This window comes from Diospyros lotus, chromosome 4 (genome assembly GCF_014633365.1).
Source record: "Diospyros lotus cultivar Yz01 chromosome 4, ASM1463336v1, whole genome shotgun sequence".
In the NCBI taxonomy this organism is placed as follows: Eukaryota; Viridiplantae; Streptophyta; class Magnoliopsida; order Ericales; family Ebenaceae; genus Diospyros; species Diospyros lotus.
Window position 1 is genome coordinate 42,329,691 of NC_068341.1, and position 22,837 is coordinate 42,352,527.

The window sequence follows — 22,837 nt, forward strand, 5'->3', positions numbered from 1 at the left end:
GAATCGTTCTATTTTATATGTTATCCCTCTCCCAAACATAGTCTTAATGTAGAATGAAAACGATAGCTCACATATATTTTTGTTTAAGCAGCATATTAATTTAGACCCTTTTTTTAGTAAATTAATTATATTTTTTAAACGTTTATAAAAGACAAAAATAATAACTTAATAAATATTTAAAATAAAAGTTTTGGGATCCCACTCTCTGCATATAGACACTGTTTGGGGAAATTAAGGCCCACTGATATCAACAAAGGCCGCTACCGGCTAGGGAGCCAACCATACAACAAGGGCACCAAACACTGTCTAGTCAAACTTCATACAAATAGAATCACTGCCCTAAACAGTCTTTCTTGTGATTTAGCATAGCCACAGATTGACGACGACATCCACCAGAAAGCGGCCCAAAACCTAAGGCTTCGCCGCCGCCGGGGGAGTCTTCACGACGGTGACTGGGCATGCCGCGTTCTGCACGACGTAGGTGCTCACGCTGCCAAGCAATAGCCTGTATATACGTAAACATTAGAAGAAACATATATTTCAAAATAATAAAAGGTTATATCAAACAGAACTTGTGATTTCTAGAGTATTTATAGATTAATTTAAATAAGACAATGATAAATGTAAGCAACTCAATCAAGAGTAGAACTTTCTAGACAAATCTAACTTATGTGTCGTGGGCATAGGCCCACCAAGAAACAAAAAGCCCAAATGCACCCACAACAGTCTCTAAGAGACCATAAGAGGTCTTAAAAAGACTTCAATTTCCTATAAATTGTAAATGGTCTCGGGTAAAGTCCAATCTCTTGAAGATTGTAAGAAGTCCTTATTGGACTTAGTCTCTTAGAGATCGTAACTCTAATCTCTTGTAAAAGATCTTGGGTAGACTCTAATCTCTTAAGGATAATATAATAATTAGACTCAATGTCTTAAAAATTGTAAGAGATTTCAAGTAGACTCCAATCTCTGACTCTCATACACCATAAAAAATTTTAATTAGACTTAATCTCTTGAAAATCTTGAGATGTCCTGGGTATACTATAATCTCTCGAAAATCATAAGAGGTATCGAGAAGACTCCAATCTCTTGAAGACCGTAAGATGTCACGAGATGACTCCATCCTCTAGAAAAAGTCCCAAACAAAGTGTGAACATAATAACTCTAACATTCAAACATTCCTTTGAGAATTTCATAAAATATAGACATGATTTACAATAGTTCTAATGTCAGTTGATCTTAGAATACTATGAATACTTATCATAAACCTTCACGTTTTTTTATAAATAAATTAGAGTTCATTTCAAAAAAATATACTTCACTACTAATATTTATTCAAAAAACCTGTAATTTCTTTAAGTATTCTAAAAAATCTAACTTAAGTATCAAAATATTTGCGTAAGTGCGTCTTCTAATTATTCTTTTTCTTATAGATCCTAAGGTACTTGCCAACTATGTCTCCTGACAAATAAATTTATCATTATCTTCGAGTGACAACAAAAACCAAATCTAATTCAAACAATAAATATGTAGCCATCAGATTGATATCATCATTTTATTTTAATCATATAAAACGAAGATATTTGGAGATGGGGTACATAGGATACCAAAGTGGAGGACAAGATGGACAAGACCTCACTTGTTGTCACAAGATTGGGGTTAGGATAAGATTAGCAATTAAAACATGGGCATAAACAAGTACAGAAAATAATTAGGGTTAAGAATGAGATCAGTAAAATCTGACCTATTAACAAAATTTAATATCTAAGGTCACCCAGTAGAACAAATTCAGATATATAATGGAGGATCATCCACAAACGTGAGTACCTTTGAACGAGTCCCAATCCTCTGCTCCCAAGAACAAGCACATCAAACTTCAGATTTTCCACAGAATCGCACAGCTTCTCTCTCGGATCCCCCCAGTAAATCTTCGCCGCCACCTCAACCTGCTCCACCACCATTAGTATATACACACACATATTGCAGAAGCATGCATTTTAGATATATAGACATATATATACCCCTTTGGTCATGGAGGCGGCGTTAAGGATATCAAGAACTTCTGGGTCCGGTGTCAGCCCGTATTTCTTGCAGACGTTCATGTCGTTCAACTCCTCCAGAGGAATCAAAGCTTGGGAAATCGAAGAAGAAAGTATATAAAGGAAAGATACATGTAAGAATGGAGAATGAGTGAGCCGATCGAGAATAATAATGAAGAGTAAAGCCTGCTTACGTGAACCTGTGTCTTCGAAGAGCTGCTTGTTGATGGGATCGGATTTGGGGGAAAGAACATGCACGAGGATGATGATGACGTCGCCGCTGTCTCCGGCGCCTACCAGCTTGTCGATCGCCCACCGGACGGCCGATTTGCTGGCCGCCGAGTAGTCCACGCCCACTCCAATTCTACCTAACTTTCCCATCTCTCTCTCTCTGATCTCGCTGAGCTCTGTGGCGGCGACCGCCTTTTATGGCTGCTTTTTCTCCGGCGGCTCGCAGGGTAGCAGCTGGTTCTTGAAGGAACTAGGAGCTTCGTCTTTGTTTCTTTTTCTCGCTTTATTCGTCAAGAGGAACTGATCCATATCTTATGCCCCTCTGGTTTTGCCAAATCAATGGGCCATTAGCTTTAATATTAATAATTAATTTTTATATTAAAAATTATATTTATAAAAAATCTCTTATATTTTTGTATTTATTCATTTTATTTTTTATATTTTTTAAAAATATTATTTTCTTATTTTTATTTCGTATTGTATTTATTTTTATTTTAAAAAAATAAAAACTCAAACGTACTAAAATATTAAAGCTTTTTTATGTTTTTATAAGTCTTGAGAATCGCCTTTATTTGGATCATATTCTAACAAATATATTTTATATATTTATAATAATATTTAATTGGAACATGGATTTAATTTTTGTTATATAATTATTCCATGATAATATTCTTAGAAGAGTTAAAAACCCAAGTGGGCATAAACTTATAATAATATTTATTAAGATTCTACCCACATCTAGAATCTTAATAAAATACCAAATTGAGTTAATTAAAATTAATTAATTGGATTCAAAAATTTTAATTTTGACCTAATATTACTTACTTTTACTTGAAGCTACCAACTTTAGGCAAGTGGGCATAAATATTGCTTCAAGACTTTAAAGAAAATAAAACCATTAGAGTCACAAAATTCAAAAACTAGGTAATCCTACCCTATTATTTAGGCACCCTTAATTTAATTGAGGCTTTTTTTTTTTGGTATAGTCTTTGATGATTAATTTAGTACCTACAAACGAGTGAAATGAATAACAATAAATTTATGTACTAATGGTGAAATAATTCAATTATTTTCATAAATTTGTTATTTTATTTAACTATTTTAATTTTGTTAGTTAGGTCTAAATTGACTTAATTGAGTGCAATCACTACAACAAATTTTGGATTAAGAGGCATTTAAAAATGCCTTAATAGATAGTTTATTGGGGCATTTTAACTATTAGGGCATTAATAATAATGCCTCATGTAACTGTGCTGCAAAAACGTATTGAGGCACTTACAAATGCCTCAAAAATAACTATAAATTTAAGTTTGTTGCGACACTTAAAAATATCTCAAAAATCACTATAAATTTATTTTTCATATCCCCTACAAGGTCATCTCTTAACTTTAACTTATTTCTCCCTCAGCTCGAACTCTGAACATTTCCTTATTCTTGCACACGCGTGACCACCTAATCTACACATTATCTTATTAATATATGTGCCTATGTTTATTTTATAGTATATCTAAGTTTCATTAGAATCATTCTATCGTGGCACTTAAGATTTGTCTATTATGGCACTTTGTTGGAGTGTCTTGTTAGAATTATTTTAATGGGGCATTTCAAAAATTCTGCCCTATTAGATTTATCTATTAAGACACTTATATTTGTCTATTAGGGCATTTCATTATCGTGCCTCATTAGAGTTATTTTATTGGAGCACTTCTTTAAATTGTGCCTTAAAATGATATTTTATAGAGCACTTAATTGTTGTGCCTCGTTAAAGTTATTGTATTGGGGCACTTTTTTAGATTATGTCTTAAAATGGTATTTTAGAGGACACTTTCTAAAAAATGCCCTAAAAAAATGTCTCAACAAATCATTTTTGTTGTAGTGAATTGATTTAGACGAAATATATTTATACTCATTTGACATACTAAGTATCATGTAATACTAATATTTGTGGGAATCACATATATATATAAATAAATAATATATATAATCTGTAAAAAAACATAAATAAATAAAGTATATGCAATAAGTTACAATTTTTTTTTTTTTTTTACTTATGTGCACTTGTAGGTCCTATAAATTTTATTATTATATGATATATGGCATGATAAGTTAGTATGAACACACTCTCTTTAAATTGATAAGTAAAGTTATACCCAATTAAGTTAATTTAGACATAATTGTCAAAATTGAAAGGATTTAATAAAATTATAAGTTCATAAAATAATTAGATTATTTTGATGATTATCCCTAAATTTATTAGTGTCAATAAATCTTGCAAGGCTTTATGTCATATGTAGGTTGATTCTGTAACGACAAACAAGATCATTTGTAAAACTTTTAAACTATAAGATATTTTTGTCATTTAACGAAAGATCTGGCATAATGCAGATCACAATGCAAAACAAGTGTTGTGTTTCTATCAATGAGATACATAACTCGTCTTGATAAGCTTTTTTGAGAAGGATCGTGAGATAAATTTATAAATAAATATAATTTCAACACATATAAGTAAAATATGGTGTCTAAAGGTGAGTTAGGTAATAATAATTAATATTCTATGATAAATATAAAATTATTATATTTTAATATGAATATTTATAATTATTTTTATATATTGTGTCATAGACAAAAGTCCATTAAAAGATCAAAAAAATTTAAAATTCCAAAATTAATTTTTGAGTTAAAAGGTATAAATTTTTCTATAAGTTGGAGGATCCCACGCTCAAACTAAACAACTTTAATATTTAAATTTTGTTTTGAATATTTTAAAACAAATGATAAATAATTATTCATAAAAATTATAATTTTAAAAAGATTATAAAATACATAAATAAACATTATTTATAAGAATCTAAATCCCAACAAAATTCTAAAAAGTCAATATAGACGTTATTTGTAAATATCCTAACCACGAACTATTTAGATTTATTATATACTCTTTTATAAATAGGAAGACGCTCATTTGAAAAAAAATACGTATTTAATGCTGATTTTAATATAATTTTTATTATTTTTAATGTTTGATTTAAAGTTTGAGAGACTTCCTCACGCCCTCTAATTTGTATTTTTTTTACCCATTTAGATATCTTGACAATGATATTTTTACACAAATAAATTTATTATTATATCTTAACAAAAATATTATATAAAAAAATTAAATTTATATGGTAGTTTAATGTCTTCTTAATGAATTAATCTTAGGGTGGTGGCTTAGGTTCGCTATGGCCTATGGGAGGCGGTAGCGGTTGGCAGCTTAGGCCCATTTGATAGAGTGTTTGATTTCTATTTTCCTTTTCTTTATGATTAATTCTTAAAAATATTGAATTTTTAATTTTAAATTAAACTTTTATAATTTTTAATGTCAAATTAAATTTATTTACTTTCAACAATAGACTACCATTTTCCCTTCTCAATAATTTTTAATAAATATAGATGTGATATATTTTAAAAAATTATTTAAGATATAAGATTTTTTTTAAATAAAAATATCATAGAACAAAACCATAAAACATTAATAGATTAAATTAGCACATACCCCGACCTACCTCAAAGAAAGACAAAAGCATAAAACCAAAAATTAACAAAAATAAAACTCGCCCCTCGACATCTTTACACAAGAAAATCTATTGGAGGCCATCTACATCATGCTGGGTCCTTGATCACCGACTTAAGTTTTGAGAACTCTTCTTAATTGCATGCTTCTTCTTCTTTTCTTTCTTAAGTCGATACTTAGATTTTATAAGGATACTCTTAGAGATTGAACCATCTATCCTATCAAATTTAAAGCATCATCTATCACGCGGCCTTTTTTTATCAATCTTCTCAATATTCATCTCAATGTCGTAAGTATTTTCTCTTTTTATAGCAAGAATCAATTCACCAAGAGATGAAATATCTATATTCTCATTTATTAGAGAACAAACTCTATTTGCCATCAACTTTATCACCTTATTTAGTGTTTCACATCGGGTATTTGATATATATTTCAAAAATCTTATAAATGATTCACTTTTATGAATATGTACAAAATGAATCGCTGAATTGGACTAGCATAAGAGAAAACGAACTTGACTTCTCATTATTTAAATAATTCATTCAAACTTATCACACGAGGCAAATTTTCTCTTGTCCTTCCACCACTAAATAGTTGTCGACAACCCCTTCAACACTTACTAATGCATTGACAATTTGTCGAAGTGATTGTCAATTACCTTTCCAATATTCATTCGTGTCTCGATAACATGATAAAAGAATTATGTAGAATTACTACAATAATTTTTCATGAATTTGATTATTTATTTGTAACTAAATGGATGCGAATGTGATAAAATTATCCCTCGTTACACACTTTTCTCGTGTCATATTTTGACGATAACATTAATTTATAATTAAAAATAAATAATAAATTCTGTACCTAATTGGGGGCCTAAATTATTATGCTTCCTCGGCCTGCTTTTGTATTTTCCATCATTTTACTTAAATCAGAAGCTAAAAATAAATAAATAAAAAGGAAAAGGCAGCACAACGAACGTCAAGGCAAGCAGTCGGTGTCCTGTCGTCTAGTTTGGAGCCCGTCGGTGGCTTCGGTTTATCCCCACGCGCCCCCATAAGCGCGTGGATGAATTTGATCCGCCCGAACCTGCCCCTTCTTAAATCCTTCCTCCTCCTTTCCACATCCATCTCTACCGTTTCGGGCCTTGCAGTGGCCTCACATCCCACCGCAATCTAGATCTGTGCTCTGAATCTTAAGCTCTATCTCTCTCTCTCTCCGCAACTCTACGACGCTTCATGAGAGAAGCAATGGAGAGGTTCGTCGTCGTGGCCGCGGTGGCATTGCTGTTTGTGACGCAGGTGAGATCGGACGGGTCGAATCACAAGTACAAGGCTGGAGAGGCGGTTCCGCTCTACGCCAACAAGGTCGGTCCGTTTCACAATCCCAGGTACTTTCGGATCTGTTCCTCTCGCTCTTTGATCTGTCTGTTCCTGGATACGTTCGAATTTCTGGGTTCCGTTTGACGAATTAGGGCTTTTTTTTTGGTTATTTCTTGATTCTCGATCTTGTTGAAGAGTAATTCTTATTGAATGCGCGCGCGCGCGTGTGTGGCGTGCCGTTGGAAATGCTGTTCAATGATGCCGGAAGTGATTCATTTTGATTTGGAAAGATGGAGGCTAAATGTGCCTTATTTGTGGATCAAGTGACAATAAGTATCGAGTCGATTGGATGTGTTCTCGTGTCTGTCAAATTCTGGTGATTGTAGAGCTTGAATACCGTTTTGAAAGTAATTAGCTAGGTCGAGCTGGGATTATGCAATTTGCATGCTTGGATCCACTAGATGGACTGGTATGATTAAGGATCTGACTATTACAGCGGTAGCTGGGTTTATGTTGGAACAGAATCGATCAGTGATCATTGAGTTGACTAAAAATTCTGCCTAAGATGGTTCACTTGGAAACAGTTCTGCTGCTTTGTTCAACAACTACTTCAGATAACACCGGTTGCCATAATTGAATAAAAATTCTCTAGTCAAAACCTGAAACATCATCTATTTAGTATCACTTAACCGTGTACATATGCTTCACAATTAAAAATTGGACTGAACTCCCTCAAATTTAACCAACTTTTTGCTTATAACGTTCCGTGCACAAATGCGTACAAATTCTGGATATCTGAGATTTATCCAACTTAAGTATCAACATTATGCGATGGTGCTAAGTACAAGCATGAAAACATATAAGGAGACTTCTCATAGCCAACGAGGATAGGCACTTGGGCAGCGTGATGCACCCACCAACGACAGCAAAAAGACACAACACTCTAACACACAGAAAAAGTAAATCTAGGGTGCCTTAAGGCAAGACATGCAAGCTTCCATAAAATGAGAAGCAACACAAAGATTAAGCTGATTAAAGTTACTTTGACCACTTGAAAGTGTAGTTTTTCTTGTTCAGTCAAATAAATAAATATTATTTATTTATTATTACTATATGAATAATATGATCTGATCAGTCAAAGAAATAAATATTTCTAGTAAATAAATAATATGATCTGAAGAACAAGAAAAACTAGAGGTGACACCAGCATCCAAAATAAACAATTAGGCAAAGAAAGCAGCATCCTGTTGCACCCTGCATTAGACTGCACGAATTGCTTCTTGAAAACAAATAAAGGCTGGCGAAGTGCATTCAATAGGGACACATGAAAGGACCCTGTCATGCTTAAGCTCCTGCTGTGTGCTTGTACACACATCTTGCATGCCAATTTTTTTTCATGGCTGAAATGTGATGCCCCCATATTCTCATATCCTTTATATTCTAGCCAATACATCTTTTAAAAACTTGTGTATTATATCGGTAGTGAAACTTGCATAATGTTAGTCTTGGGGGTGAAAACATCTTGCATCATCGAGGGAACACCTGCATCTTTCTTGTGTAAGCATCACTACTACTATGATATTCCTATTTCTGACAGGCATGGCAACTTGAATCTAGTGGGACACGTACTAAATGTTGGTTCTACGCCTTTTTTTTTTTTTCTTTTCACCTAGACATTTCTAAAACTATTTTTGAGTATTTTCCTCAAAAAAAAAAAAACCTTAAAAATTTGACATTTTAATTGAACCTAACCTTTCCATTACCCAGCTACCCCCACCCTGTGGGGAAAAAACAAAAACAAAAAACCCTTGTGAAGTCAACATTGAGAACTACACAGTCTTAAATGTGTCCCAACATTGCAAAGCTCAATCCAGTCACAAGCTTTTTGGTTCATTTGACACCCAGGAAGTGAAATGGATGTCCTAATACTAAGATGTAGAAAAGAAGTATGGGGAAATAGAGGCGCATGAACAACTTTGTTAGGTCAGTTTTTGAAGTGTGAATTTCCTTAACCCAGTTATATGATTTGAACGCCTTGTTTAGATGGGCTACTCAAAGGATGTCCTTCCTAAGAAAAGATGAGTTCTTGTGCACTTTCTGTAAATGAATTGATGCACCTCCAATGGACAAAGCCAACTGTTAACCTGTTGGAAATGGGTTAATGGAAAACTTTAACTAGCCCCTATGTGCTCAATCAGTATCATGTTACTAGTTTTTCCTCATTGACAAGAATTTTTTTACCTCTAAAGGTGGGCTAATAGCAGTTCTTTTTTGTGTGTTTCCAGTGAAACATACCGCTACTTCGATCTGCCTTTCTGCACACCAGGTTCTGAATGGATCATCCTTCACCTAAAATTATTTATGTTTTAATTTTTTGTTTCTGTACATGGAAGTTAACACCATATGTTGGATTGATGCCAGACCATGTCAAAGAGAAAAAAGAAGCTCTTGGCGAAGTCTTGAATGGAGACCGTTTAGTCAGTGCACCCTATAAACTTGACTTCTTAGTTGACAAAGACTCTGAAAAGATTTGCAGCCAGAAGCTGACAAAGGAAGACGTCGCTAAGTTTCGAAGTGCTGTTACTAAGGACTACTACTTCCAAATGTACTATGATGACTTGCCTATCTGGGGCTTCCTCGGAAAGGTTGAAAAGGAGGGAAAAGCTGATCCTAGCGAGTACAAATATTATCTATTTAAGCATCTTCACTTTGAAATCTTTTACAATAAAGACCGTGTCATTGAGATTAATGTTCGAACTGATCCCAGTGCTGTTGTGGACCTCACTGAGGATAAGGATGTTGAGGTGGACTTTATGTACACGGTCAAGTGGAAAGAAACTAGTACTCCTTTTGAGAAGCGGATGGAGAAGTATTCACAATCTTCTTCATTACCACATCACTTGGAAATTCATTGGTTTTCAATAATTAATTCTTGTGTGACAGTTCTCCTCCTGACTGGTTTTCTTGCTACAATTCTCATGCGAGTCCTGAAGAATGACTTTGTTAAGTAAGGAACACATCTCATTTGTTATTGTCATCTTCTTGAAGAACTAAACCATTAAGTAAGTGTTTATGTCCTTTTTTTTCCACATTTGTAAAGATACGCTCATGATGAGGAGACAGCTGAAGACCAGGAAGAAACTGGTTGGAAGTACATCCACAGTGATGTTTTCAGGTTCCCAAAGTACAAGTCTTTATTTGCTGCAGCCCTTGGTTCTGGCACTCAATTATTTACCCTGTAAGGATGTTGTTATGGCTATTTGTACAATTTCTTCTTGATTGAACAAGTTGCTTGCACCAATTTCCAACTTTAATTATTTGCACTTTTTGACAGTACAATTTTTATCTTCGCACTTGCGTTGGTTGGTGTTTTCTATCCGTACAACCGAGGAGCTCTATTCACGGCCCTGGTCGTCATATATGCACTTACATCTGGGATTGCAGGTTATACTGCAGCCTCTTTCTATTGCCAGCTGGAAGGAACAAATTGGGTATACAGCCTTTGGTTTCTGTCTATTTTATGTTTCGTGTAGATTTCTTGTGTATAGCATTTTGTAGCTTTATCCTTCTGAATAATTTTAAAATTATGTGGTCTTGAAAATTGGTTCTAAAGGATTCTGTTTAAACATGAATATAGGAATTAAATTATTTATGTTTCTGTAGCCTTTCTCTTGGGAATTAAAAAATTGAAGGAGTTGGGTTTTCTTTAAATAAAAGTCTCTTTTTTGGTCTCCATTTGAAAACACTAGATTCAGTTTGGTTGCCTAAAGTTGTGTTTTTTTCATACTCAAAAGTTAATGAGGCTGTGCTTCTGTATTGGTTTATCCAAGAGAGAAATAAGGGGGAAAGAGAATTTGTTTTGTTTTGTGGCAAATGATGTGTATTTCATTATTCGCATATTGTGCCTTGCTAGTGACTCTGGCTCTGTTCAATTAAACAATCAAAATTTGATTCAAATGTTTTCTTCTATTGAAACTTCATTATATATGGGATGGCAATAATATTATTCACCTGATCAGTTTTGTGCTGATCACCATTATGATGATCTGATCTAAACTATTCCAACTTTTCAGGTGACAAATGGTGTGTATTTCATTATTTTCATATTGTGCCTTGCTAGTGACTCAGGCTCTGTTCAATTAAACAATCAAAATTTGATTCAAATGTTTTCTTCTATTGAGACTTCTTTTTATATGGGATGGCAATAATATTATTCACCTGATCAGTTTTGTGCTGATCACCATTATGATGATCTGATCTAAACTTTTCCAACTTTTCAGGTGAGAAATTTATTATTAACTGGAAGCCTGTTCTGTGGACCTCTGTTTCTCACGTTCTGCTTCCTCAACACTGTTGCAATCATTTACAGTGCCACAGCTGCGCTTCCTTTTGGTACCATTGTGGTGATTGTTCTTATATGGACTCTTGTCACGTCACCTTTGCTAGTATTGGGTGGTATTGCAGGAAAGAATAGCAAAGCTGAGTTTCAAGCTCCTGTTCGCACCACAAAATATCCTAGAGAAATCCCACCATTGCCTTGGTATCGCGGAACGCTTCCTCAGATGGCAATGGCTGGCTTTTTACCATTCAGTGCTATCTATATTGAACTTTATTACATATTTGCCAGTGTTTGGGGTCACAGGATTTACACCATCTACAGCATCTTATTTATAGTCTTCATCATTCTTCTGATTGTTACTGCTTTCATCACTGTGGCTTTGACATATTTTCAACTTGCTGCTGAAGACCATGAGTGGTGGTGGAGGTATGTGTATGGATTACTGCTAGGTGTTACTAGCGGATCTTGTTTGGTGCAGTACATACTTATGCTTTAGAAAATTGCTGTTAAGTTTGCTTTTTTTTTGTTTGATATTCACTAGGACTTGCATTTTATTGCATATTTCACCAGAATGTTATTGTCAGATAGTAACTTTGTCAAAGTATAATGTGTGTACAAACTTTAGCCACTCAAATTGCAATTGCATGCATCTTATGTTCCCCTTAATTCAAGTGAAATTTTTTTATTGGAATTGTCCTTTGATAAGTCGCATATAGTGGTGATGCATCCTAGAAACTGAAGGCAATGTGTGTTTCATGTCAAGGTAGGTTAGTATTTGTAGGAGTGTGGTTTGTATGGATTGCCCAAAGCAAAGATTGGTGGTTGAGGAATGGTATTAGTTCTTTTTTGCTGGTCTTAGTTTCTATTTCCTATTTTGCTAGCCTCAACTTCTGTAATCGCATAATACTTTCATGAATTGTTTCACAAATGGACTAGGTTGGGAACTTTGCCCATTTCAGACTAGGAAGGTTTAAAGAGTTGGAACTTGGAAGAAAACTGTATGTCATGTACTGAATTGCCAAATGGATATCCAGAGTAGAGTTTGGCTGTTACTTGTTAGAGAATGTTGCTTGCTTCCATTTTTTGGGTTATTGATAGCCAAGTGATAGTTGAACATTGTCCATGACTAGGCTGTTTTGCTTTAGTTGTGCATCACTTCAACACTTATGAGAGCACCGGTTTCTAGCGTATAGCTTTAGGAAATAATTTAAAGATTCAAGCTTGTTTTTGGCATTTTCATTCTTCTTCCGAGAGTTTCCACTCTAAAAAAGATACTCTGGTTTCTGTCTCGACAACAAGAATTGGCATATCAAGCCTCTAATTTCTTTTGATCTATCAGAGTTCATCTCTAGCAAAAGATGCTTCTGTGAAGCTTGTTATTAAGGGAAGAATTGTTGCGTGCACCAATCATGTCTCTTCAGATTTCTTGTTTGGATTATTATTGTCAGTGTTTGGATATCTGGAAATATCTTAGAATTTTATCTCTTTGTTGGACTGAACATGTATGTGCTCTTTGCTTGCTCATGCATCAGGTCTTTCCTTTGCGGTGGATCAACTGGTTTATTCATCTATGCCTACTGCCTGTATTATTACTATGCACGGTCAGATATGTCTGGTTTTATGCAGACTTCGTTCTTCTTCGGGTACATGGCGTGCATATGCTACGGGTTCTTCCTCATGCTCGGGACAGTCGGTTTTCGTGCAGCTCTGTTCTTTGTCCGTCACATATACCGCTCGATCAAGTGCGAGTAGTGTGTGTGTCCAACTAGTAGGTTATACAAAGAGGAGGATGTCATTTCTGGTAATAGAGAGGACCGGCCATGCAAGAGAACCAGTAGGATGATTGATTTGAGGGAGTTTGTTCTTAGGGTATATCTGGGCAGTACATAATGGAAACCATATTTTACATCTACAGCTCGCGAAGGTTATATATATATTAGGAATATGTTTTTAGAGTTGGTGTTGTGATTTTTTTTTTTTTTTTTTTTTGTATCAGTTGGCAAAAGCCGAGATGAAGCAGAGCAAATGAATTAAGAGGGGGGGCTTTTGCTTTCTGTTTATTTTTTGGTTCCTGTTTTAATTATGCAATAGCAGACTTTGGCCCTTAATAAAGTGAGGCTGACCCGCGGAAATTTGACTATTTCAGCAGGTAAACACTGTAAGGTGAGTGTGTTTTTAATTATCCTTAGAAACCTCGCATTGTTGAGGCTTAATTGGTCCAACCATGCCCCACTTGGGTTGTACGTTCATGGATGAGGTGCTATTTGGAACAAAGAAAGAAAGTTGTCAAACATTAGGGCCTGTTTGAATGTGTCAGTTTTTAAAATGAAAATGGAGAAACCAAGTTTGTTTATTTCATTCCATGCCCCCCACATAAAATAAAATAATATATTTATAGGGTAGAGAAGGATTCTCTGGCCAAAGACTGTCTAGTGGCGGGGATTTCTGGATTTTTGCGTTATAAAATAATATAATATATTATACAAACAAATACAATTGTTACCGATTAATATATAATTATATTACAAATTTGAACACAAAGGCAAAAATAAAATACTATTTTCAGTTTCAAGTTGTTCTTTTCCTGATAACTGTTAGCAAAATCAAGCAATAAATTTGGTTTTCTTCTTTTCCAATAACAAAAATATGAAAACAAACAAACAGCCCTTAAAAATTTTGTCAAACGGCCCCCCTATCAATGCCAATTAGATAAACTGATCAACAGGTTTTTCAAGAATCTAGTATGGATGAACTTACACTAAATGGTTCCATTCTTCTATATGAGCTTTTAGTAAACAAATATTGACGCATAGTCGAGTAGCATTCAAGCCATTTTGAGGGAGAATTTGCTGAGGTCGATGTCAAAATTGCCCCCCAACTGTTATCAAGTTACATACCTAATTGACTTAGAGCATTTAGGTACATAAATAGGTGCAAAATTTATGAATTCTTTCAGCAAAAACTCTTGAAGAGTAATTCATACTATTTTCTACATAAACTACACTCAAAACTGTAACGACCAACTTTAGTCAGTCTACCCAGAATAAGAATGTCATAATTTGAGACGAGAGCCACTCTTATTAAGGATTCCAAAGTACTAGTACAAGGGTTCTAGCCCTCTCTATTCTTCAGAAACCTTGAAAAATGTATAAGACAGGATCAAGTTGTTGATACCATCCATTTTGGGATCTGTTTCAAACTCAGGGTCTATGTAAAAGAAAACCTACAAAGGCAAAGCTACAAAAATGTCAGAAGTTGCAAAAAGAGCATTGTTGCAAAACCCAATCCTTGAAGAAAGGTCAATAATACTCACAGGCATGTCGATCTGCTCTCCAGGGAGAAGTCGCTGTTCCTCGAAGCAAAAGCACTGGATCTTGTTAAAATACACTGCAGCCTGAAAAGAATCACCGCCAAATCACTTAACTTCTAGAAGCCGCAAGTCAAGAAAAAACAAATTGAGTTCTCTTGATCTATCAAGCTTGAGTTAAACAGGCATTATACTGCTGCACAATTTTAAGGTTTCATATTGCTAGATGGAGCTAAATCATGAGCTTGCCAACCCAATTGCTGTTTGGGAGTAAAATGATTATTTCAATCACAAGAATATGTGATTTGAAGTCTGAAACAAATAAACAATTAAAGACCTACCTACAACAGTAACTTCATTCATCCCCCCTGCCTTCGTCTCTTTGTTTGAGGCCTATGTGCATATTTCTTATTGACAGATACCCTTTTCAAGATAGATACATTCTTGCTGAAAGATAGTAAGTCTTTTAACATTTTGCTAGAAAAACCTTCCACATAAAAGACTAAGATCAACTGCTAATTCTTCTAAAGCTACATTGTTGATACAAAGATAAAGCACCAGATAGATGCATTCAGAAACAACCAATAGACTTCAACTTTTTAAAGAAAAACACCTAATAATCAATTCCAATATTTTCTTAATGAAAAACAAAAAGCCGATTGCCTCTGCACATTAATTATATGTAGGACTGTACCTTCATTGGGGTAACATTGTATGTGGATACACCAGTTATAGGAGTTGAACTTCGGTTTTCAGCAGTGTAAAACGCAAGTGCACTTTCTCCTGGCTTAACCCTTACCTATACAGTCTCACAACATCACATTTAAACCTTGGCATGCAGATTGTAAGCACATAGAAAAGTAACTAGAATATATTATATTGTGCACACATTATAAAGTGGAGAACCTCGCGTTGTGTGGGAATAAACTTCCATGGCATTCCATCAGCCACATCAGCATTGAACTGCACCACAATCTCCCTGTAAACAAGAGACCTTGAATTTCTAAGATGACTTGCGTATGCACTGCAGTTGGGTTTAAATTAAGTAACAAGGACAATATATATATATATATATATATGGATAGGACCTAAACACTCCTGGATTCTTGCTGATTTCTTGATTTACAGTAATTTTCAGATAGCATGATCAACTATGCTACAACAGGAGGTAAATGTGGCTTCCCAGTTCTTTCACAATGGAGTAGTCTCACATGAGCGAGTGGTTCAGCAGCCAAGTCAGGGGAGGTAAGAGCCAACAGTAGAAGTAAGGGACTTTTTCATTGTTGAGCACCTTTATTGAGATTATTCAATTATAAGAAGAATTGAAGCTTTTTTCTCCTCCAGGCTCTCACCCGTTTGTCTCTAGCAAAGCACATCCACTTAAGCTAACTCTAACCAACAACAGCAACCATGCTAGTTTGCTATCAGTCGTGTGCACTGTACCAGTCAATAAACATATATATTTTTATAATCAAATCATCTTCTAAAGAAAAAAAGCTGGACAAAATATAAACCCACAGTTCCTGCTTAAAAGATATAGTCCTCATAGGTTGACCATAATTTTCACATAATAAGTAGTTTTGGATTCCATCACTTAAAACATAAATATCCCATTAAAATGACATTTTCTAAAATGCAATTATCACATCATTTGATAACATTTGGCATAAAAGTACTGGCGGATTTTCCATCTCTTATCAAAGCAGAGGAAAGATATTAGACCATCCTACTGTTTGATAATATAGACAGTGAAGAGTTGCCCTGTCAGAGCAATATAAATCCCACCTAGTGGTGGCAGTCCCCTCTTGAGCATGGCGAGCAATCTTTTCTTCTACACTCTAGAATATAGGAACACATTGTTAAGAAAAAAAGGACATCAACATAAAGTTTGAACATTAAAATGATATATAATAAGATCAAGTCACCTCGCGCCGCTGTACGGTACCTCCATACCCAGTAGCTTGGCAGAATCTCCTATACAAAGGAACTGCAGCATAAGAACACCCCACCATCGCAAAAACCAATCCTGTCAAGTACAGCAGCATCTTCTTTGATTTTTTTTCTTGAACAGCATGAGTTGCATACTGACGTGGCAAATGAAGTGGAGTCCATGACTTCCCCAGGCATGGAGTTCTTGAAGGCAAAAACCATCCAAATTTACCAATAGAACCAGTACTTGATCCACATGTTGTCATCACATACCGAACATTCCAATTGAAACCATTTCCATATCTACTATTAGGGGCCACAAGACTTTGCATCAGCCAGGAAGCTTCATATGAGCACCTAAAGTCAATTTTTTATCATGTTGACAACATGGCCACTAAATTATAGTACATTACCATCTCACATATGTTTCCTTATATTGCAAAGCATGTTTTATGCTACTTGAGATGAATATTGACAAAGTGATCCATAGTTTACCTACCTAGAAGAGGAGTGGCATAAATTCTTGTAAATTTGAGGTAATCTTGAAACTGTCGACCATGACATGTTTGCAGATGTGTGGACACCCAGTAACATCTGAAGCAACAAAAAAGCTTACCCAATTGCCGTTGCACTTATTCACTGTTTGGCTGCTGATAATCCAAAATTGGAAGGGGGGGGGGGGAATGAGGAAATGGCAAACCCATTAATACTTCTTTTTGGTTTATGACAGTGTAACTATAAATATAAAGGAAAAACACAATAATTTGCCAAATTATCCAGTTTGGAGAATGATAAAATACCAAACACCAAGAGATATAATATTCAAAACTTGTAATCAAAATTCATTTGTTTTGTTTTCTCATAATAATAAAGAAAAATTGAAAGGAATTTATGAAGCAACTCTTATCAATTTCAATTATTTTCTGAAACCTTGCAACAAAATGCCAAATCCATAATTTGGGACTGACAACAGAGACTCAATCAGTCGATCTTCCTATTTTTTCCCCACCAATTAAAACAAAACTACAGGGTTGACCACTTGCTGTGCGTATTCCATATATCCAATCAATAAAGTTAAAACTCAAGATGAAACAATTTCAGATAAAGTGTGATAGAAAGACATAAAAGAATTGGCAGTGTTGAAATGGCCGATAATTTAAAACATTGCAGGAGTTTTTCCACTTTTGCATAGGATGGGCAATTATTTATGCTAGTGATTTGTCAAATATAGAGGACATTGGTGTTTATGAAGTACTGAATTACTGTAGCATAATTATATGGTATGAGAAATGGTGGCATTGCTCCTAAATGTCGAGACTCCAAAACAGTGTCGCCTTTTCTAGTAGGAGAATGATCCGTTTCTAGAATCCTATTGATGCATATTATTAAGTTAACTTATCCTCTCCTCTTAGCCCTATGAGCTCCGTCTCCTTGATTGCGGCTTAAACCATAGTTACCCGCAAGTCTCTGACTGCCCTGAGTCATATAAACAGGCATCTTAAATCTTAAGGCCCAGTAGGCAATGTTCATACCCATGAACAAAAAGAGTACATTTCAAAGATATACAAAAAAAGAAACTCAGCAAAAAAAATTTCCAATGAGAGAACTATCTCCCCGAAGAACTCTATAACTATCAAGTGCCTATCCAAACAAACATACACATAGAAGTATGTTTGGATGTATCAGACCTGAATGAAACACTTTCAGAAATCAAAATTAACGGTGCATCAAACGTCGTTGCGGCTGTTGAACTTTGATCAATCCTGTGACAGTGTTGCTCTCAGCTTTTTTTACAAATAAAATGGACACAAACCTGAGAACGGATCTGGAAAGTCTGGAGCATCAAAGATCGGGGAGCAGTGAGGCCGCAGCAGTGACGCCGGACCAGCGACGTCGGAGATGGTGAAGGGCGAACGATGAGAGAGAGGAAGAAGATGAGAAAGAACCAGAGGGGATCCGTGGATTCTCCCGCAAATTGCGCAGAGGCCATGCCCATAATTTTCAGATTTTTCCATTTGCCCCCTTAATTTTTAAAATTATTTCAGTTACACTTATATCTTCTAAGATTTTTCATTTACTCCCTTAAACTTTTCAAGTTTTTTTTATTTACCCTTAATAGTTATAGCCGATTCTTAAAATTTTTGACAAAACTTATATTTGTGTCCTATACTTTTAAGTTTGGAATTTTTCATTATTTTGATTACATACGAACTTATATTTTTTTATCAATTTAATTTTTATATTATTATATTTTTTTATGTAATAATCTAAATTTTTTATTATTTTCAATTATACTTCTATAATTATATTTTTGAATCAATTTCATTCTTATACTTTGTCGTAAACAGAATGCATCGCATACTTTATAGGTTTTTTTTAATATCTAAATAATTTTATTAATTGATAATAAATGTATGATGTTTTAAATAATTTAATCAATTAATATAATTATTTGAATATTAAAAATAAGATATAATACATATATATTCTCTAAAAACAAATAGTAATAAAATAATATAATAGTAATACATTTTATCTAGGAGATAAATAGTAATAAAATGAGTTGAAATAGTGAAAATAATAAGAATGAATTACAATATAAGATATTTGTTCTTATTTAAAAATTTGGGACTATAATTAATATAAATACTTTTTTCCTTGTGATGATAATGGAAATAAATGAAAAATTGTTTGGTATAATAAAAAAATGCTTAGGTTTTCATTAACAGTGAGTAATATTTTGATTAAATCAAAATAATTGAATCGAATTGACTAAAATTATTAGTCTAATTTGGTTCCATGTATATGTTCGTTCAATTCAAACTATAGGTTAGTTTGGTTCAATTTTCAAGTTTGACAATTTTAATTATTTTGGTTCAGTTTGATTTTTATATTAAAAAAAATAAAATAACTAAACTGATTGAAATGTCAAAAATAATGTTATTTTTGCACTTTGTTATTTCTATTTTTTAATTTTTTTCCTTTTTTCAATTTTTCCAATTAATTCTTCTTCTTTTTTTTAGTTTGATCATTTTAAGAATCTATTTAGTCAGTTTGGTTCAATTTTTTATACAAACTCGGTCTATTTGATTTGAGCAATTTAATCTATTCGTATATATTACATACAACATTTTCAATCACATAAATATCAAAACAAAGTCTATATACATATAAATATAAAGGAGATTAAGATTTTGTAATATCTGTCTTCAATTTTGATTCATTAAAATTTTATAATTTGTCACGTGTTAATGGGCTCATAGGCAGTGGAATAAGGTTTTAGGGGTTGAAAATTCGATATGTTTAGAAATTAAATTAATTAAATCAAATAGATTGAATTAGCGCCAAAAACTAGATTGAATTGACCGAATAGATTCTCAAGCTGAACAAATCAAAAAATTGAAAAAAAAATATGAAACTAATTTATTTTTTTAAATAAAATAAATCAAAAAATTAAAATAACAAAGTGCAAAAACAATGTCATTTTTAATATTTTGATCGGTTCATTTATCTCAATTTTTTCAATATAGAAACCGAATTATGGTTTAACCGAAATTGCCAAATCTAAAAATGAAACCGAACTAACTTACAGCTTGAATCGATAATTGTGACTGGTTCAATTCTATTATTTTGATTGAATTGAAATGTAAAAATAAAATTATATTATTAATAATATATACATGTTAAAGGCATCTTCCTTCCAACCCTATTTATACTTACACTAATCTTTTCTTACACTATACTTATATGTATATTATTGTCTTTTAAATCTATGTCATTTTTAAAGAGATTAAATTTGTTAGATATCCTTTCGATCGAGAGAAAATTATCATCCCAACTTACATTTCCTAATCACAACTTTGTAAATACTTATATCCTACTTAAGAGTCATTAATAAACATTATCTCAAAGTCCACTGTCGATTTCTTTGTTAGTATTTTGTTTTACTCAAATTTGTTTATTTACATTTTTTTCACAAATTTACTATTCTTTTGTATAATTTATTTATTTGTATTGAATTAAGAGTTAATTACATATAAATCTCATGCGATTTGTCATGTTTTTTATGACACACCCTTATACTTTATGATTGACCCTCAAATTATCGTGATTTTAATTTTTTTCACGTACACCCTTTTTATTAATTTTTAACAATTGACACCATTAATTTTGATTCAAAACAATATAGTTGCAGTTTTAATATATTTAATTAAACTATATACAATTAAATTTAATTTAAAATAAAATAATGAAAATAAGCAAAAGAAAAAAAAATGGAGAAGAAATCGAACCCTATGCCCATTGTTAATTAAGATTAAAATTGAATCATTAGCGGTTGAGTTACTCTCTTTCTTTTTCTCACCCTCATATACTTTATCTTTCTCACACATGTCTTGTCTTAGAATTTAAAACAATTGGATTTTGGAAGTCACAACCCCATATTTCAAAAACCCTTGTTATGGAATTATAATTTCAGAATATTGATTAATGCTATAAATAAATGTATTTGTATGCGTGCACAAACGTGTACGTGTGTGTGAAAGAGAACAAAGCAACACATAATGATGGTTAGGGACGGATTTAGGGGGAGCAAGCACGAGTTGCAGCCCATGCCAGCCTCAGCCATCCCTAAAATCTTTCATGGGGTTTGGATTATTTGTAAATGGAGGGAGACTGAAATTATTGAGGGATCTAGGGGTAGCCCTTCCCCAGATCCATCCATGAATCTGTCTCTGATGATGATGATAGTAATTGTAGTTGATGACAGCATCTTATGTCGATAAATATAATTGTTATGGCTTAAAGAAATAGATGAAAAGTGAGGAAATATCAAATTTGAGATAAAAATGTTAATTATCAATGCTCAGCGGGGATGATAATTGTTGGTGATTATTGGTGCTAGTTAATGACGACTATTGTCGCATGAAATGACCAATAAGAGTGTGATAAGAGTAAGTAATCACTATTTATCCATTAGTGATTAGCAACCAATCATTTATTTTATTTTCTATTTTTTTATTAGTTAAATTTAGTTTAATTAAAATAAAGCTAATTTAGTTTAAATAAGATTTGAACTTGATGCTTTATAACAAAGTGATCACTATATTTTATTTTTTGTTAGTACAATTATTATTTTTTTGGTTATAATTTAGCACATTTTTTATTTTTTTCTCAAGTTATGTAAAAGAACACTAACATAGTATGCATTAATAGAAATATCAAAAATCATTTAATTGTGGGGCTTGTACTAATTTTAGTATTAAGTGATTTTTTGGTTTGTATTCATGTATATTATGTTAGTTTTCATTAACATAATAAGATTAAAAAAAGAAGACTAAAATATAATTGATATGCTATAGTACAAAAAGACAAAATAAAAAAGAAAAAAACATTATAAAAGACAAAATAAAAGAAAAAAAAATAAATTAACTCAAATTGATAGAACGACAAAAAAACGCGTGAATCCTTGTGGCCCAAATGGCCCCTAGGCGTTTACAACCAAAACCACGGCATGAGGTAGTGGAAATGGTACAGCCTATGGCCGTTGGAACTAAAAGAGCCATAATGCTAGGGGCTCATGGCCTCCACAGGAAGATTCGGTGCTCTGTTAAAGTATTTTCTCTAATATCGAAAGAGTTTCATACAACGTGTAAATTTGATAACTCTGACAATTGAAAATCCTTATAACAAAATAATAAACAATCATTCACAAGGATTCTCAAAAGAGCAATATGAACATCATTTGTAAAAAATATATGTTATCTGTAACAATTATAATTCCAATCGGACTAGGAATAATTAAAATAAACATTATCTACAATAGTCTTAATTATAAGATACTTTGGATTACTCCACATTTCTTTATAAATAGACAGTCACTCACTTTAGAAAATGTACGTCTATGATACTGGTATAAATACTGTTATCAAATTTTTATTACTCTTAAGGTGTGTTTGATTGCATTACATATAATTTAATTCTAGGTAATATTGGCTAGAAAACAAAAATCATTCTACCCCATTGAAAAATGAATTCCATAGAAAAAAACTTTAAATGCTTGTATCATACACATTTTTTCATAGAAAAATTAAGAGAATTTGATTATTTTTCATAGAAAATATGATT

General features: G+C 33.1%; 3 protein-coding genes across 8 annotated transcripts; 1 reads left to right on the forward strand and 2 right to left on the reverse strand.

Moving 5' to 3' along the window:
- Positions 1 to 158: 158 nt before the first annotated feature.
- Positions 159 to 2,523, reverse strand: LOC127800236 (universal stress protein A-like protein). Its single transcript, XM_052334736.1, has 4 exons — positions 2,231 to 2,523; positions 2,019 to 2,128; positions 1,825 to 1,943; positions 159 to 505 (listed from the first exon to the last, which is right to left on the reverse strand). The coding sequence occupies exons 1-4, from the start codon at positions 2,415 to 2,417 to the stop codon at positions 412 to 414; spliced, it is 510 nt and encodes a 169-aa protein (XP_052190696.1). The 5' UTR covers positions 2,418 to 2,523; the 3' UTR covers positions 159 to 411.
- A 4,414-nt stretch (positions 2,524 to 6,937) lies between these two features.
- On the forward strand, positions 6,938 to 13,615 carry LOC127800232 (transmembrane 9 superfamily member 3). Its single transcript, XM_052334728.1, has 7 exons — positions 6,938 to 7,204; positions 9,422 to 9,462; positions 9,558 to 10,143; positions 10,237 to 10,374; positions 10,471 to 10,627; positions 11,417 to 11,901; positions 13,008 to 13,615. Exons 1-7 carry the CDS (start codon positions 7,053 to 7,055, stop codon positions 13,225 to 13,227), a joined length of 1,779 nt encoding a protein of 592 aa, XP_052190688.1. The 5' UTR covers positions 6,938 to 7,052; the 3' UTR covers positions 13,228 to 13,615.
- A 799-nt stretch (positions 13,616 to 14,414) lies between these two features.
- On the reverse strand, positions 14,415 to 18,716 carry LOC127800234 (cytochrome c oxidase assembly protein COX11, mitochondrial). 6 transcript variants are annotated; one of them, XR_008022752.1, is made up of 9 exons: positions 18,525 to 18,716; positions 17,211 to 17,305; positions 16,708 to 17,068; positions 16,568 to 16,620; positions 15,689 to 15,761; positions 15,477 to 15,581; positions 15,124 to 15,229; positions 14,789 to 14,869; positions 14,636 to 14,698 (listed from the first exon to the last, which is right to left on the reverse strand). XR_008022752.1 is itself a non-coding variant. In XM_052334733.1 (8 exons), exons 1-8 carry the CDS (start codon positions 18,705 to 18,707, stop codon positions 14,597 to 14,599), a joined length of 900 nt encoding a protein of 299 aa, XP_052190693.1. In that variant the 5' UTR covers positions 18,708 to 18,716; the 3' UTR covers positions 14,415 to 14,596. The 6 variants fall into 6 exon arrangements, 5 of the variants coding, with proteins under 5 accessions (XP_052190693.1, XP_052190692.1, XP_052190691.1 ...); XM_052334733.1 differs by lacking the exon at positions 15,124 to 15,229 and having other exon boundaries at positions 14,415 to 14,698; positions 16,708 to 16,915; XM_052334732.1 differs by lacking the exon at positions 15,124 to 15,229 and having other exon boundaries at positions 14,415 to 14,698; positions 16,708 to 17,014.
- Between the last annotated feature and the right edge of the window lie 4,121 nt (positions 18,717 to 22,837).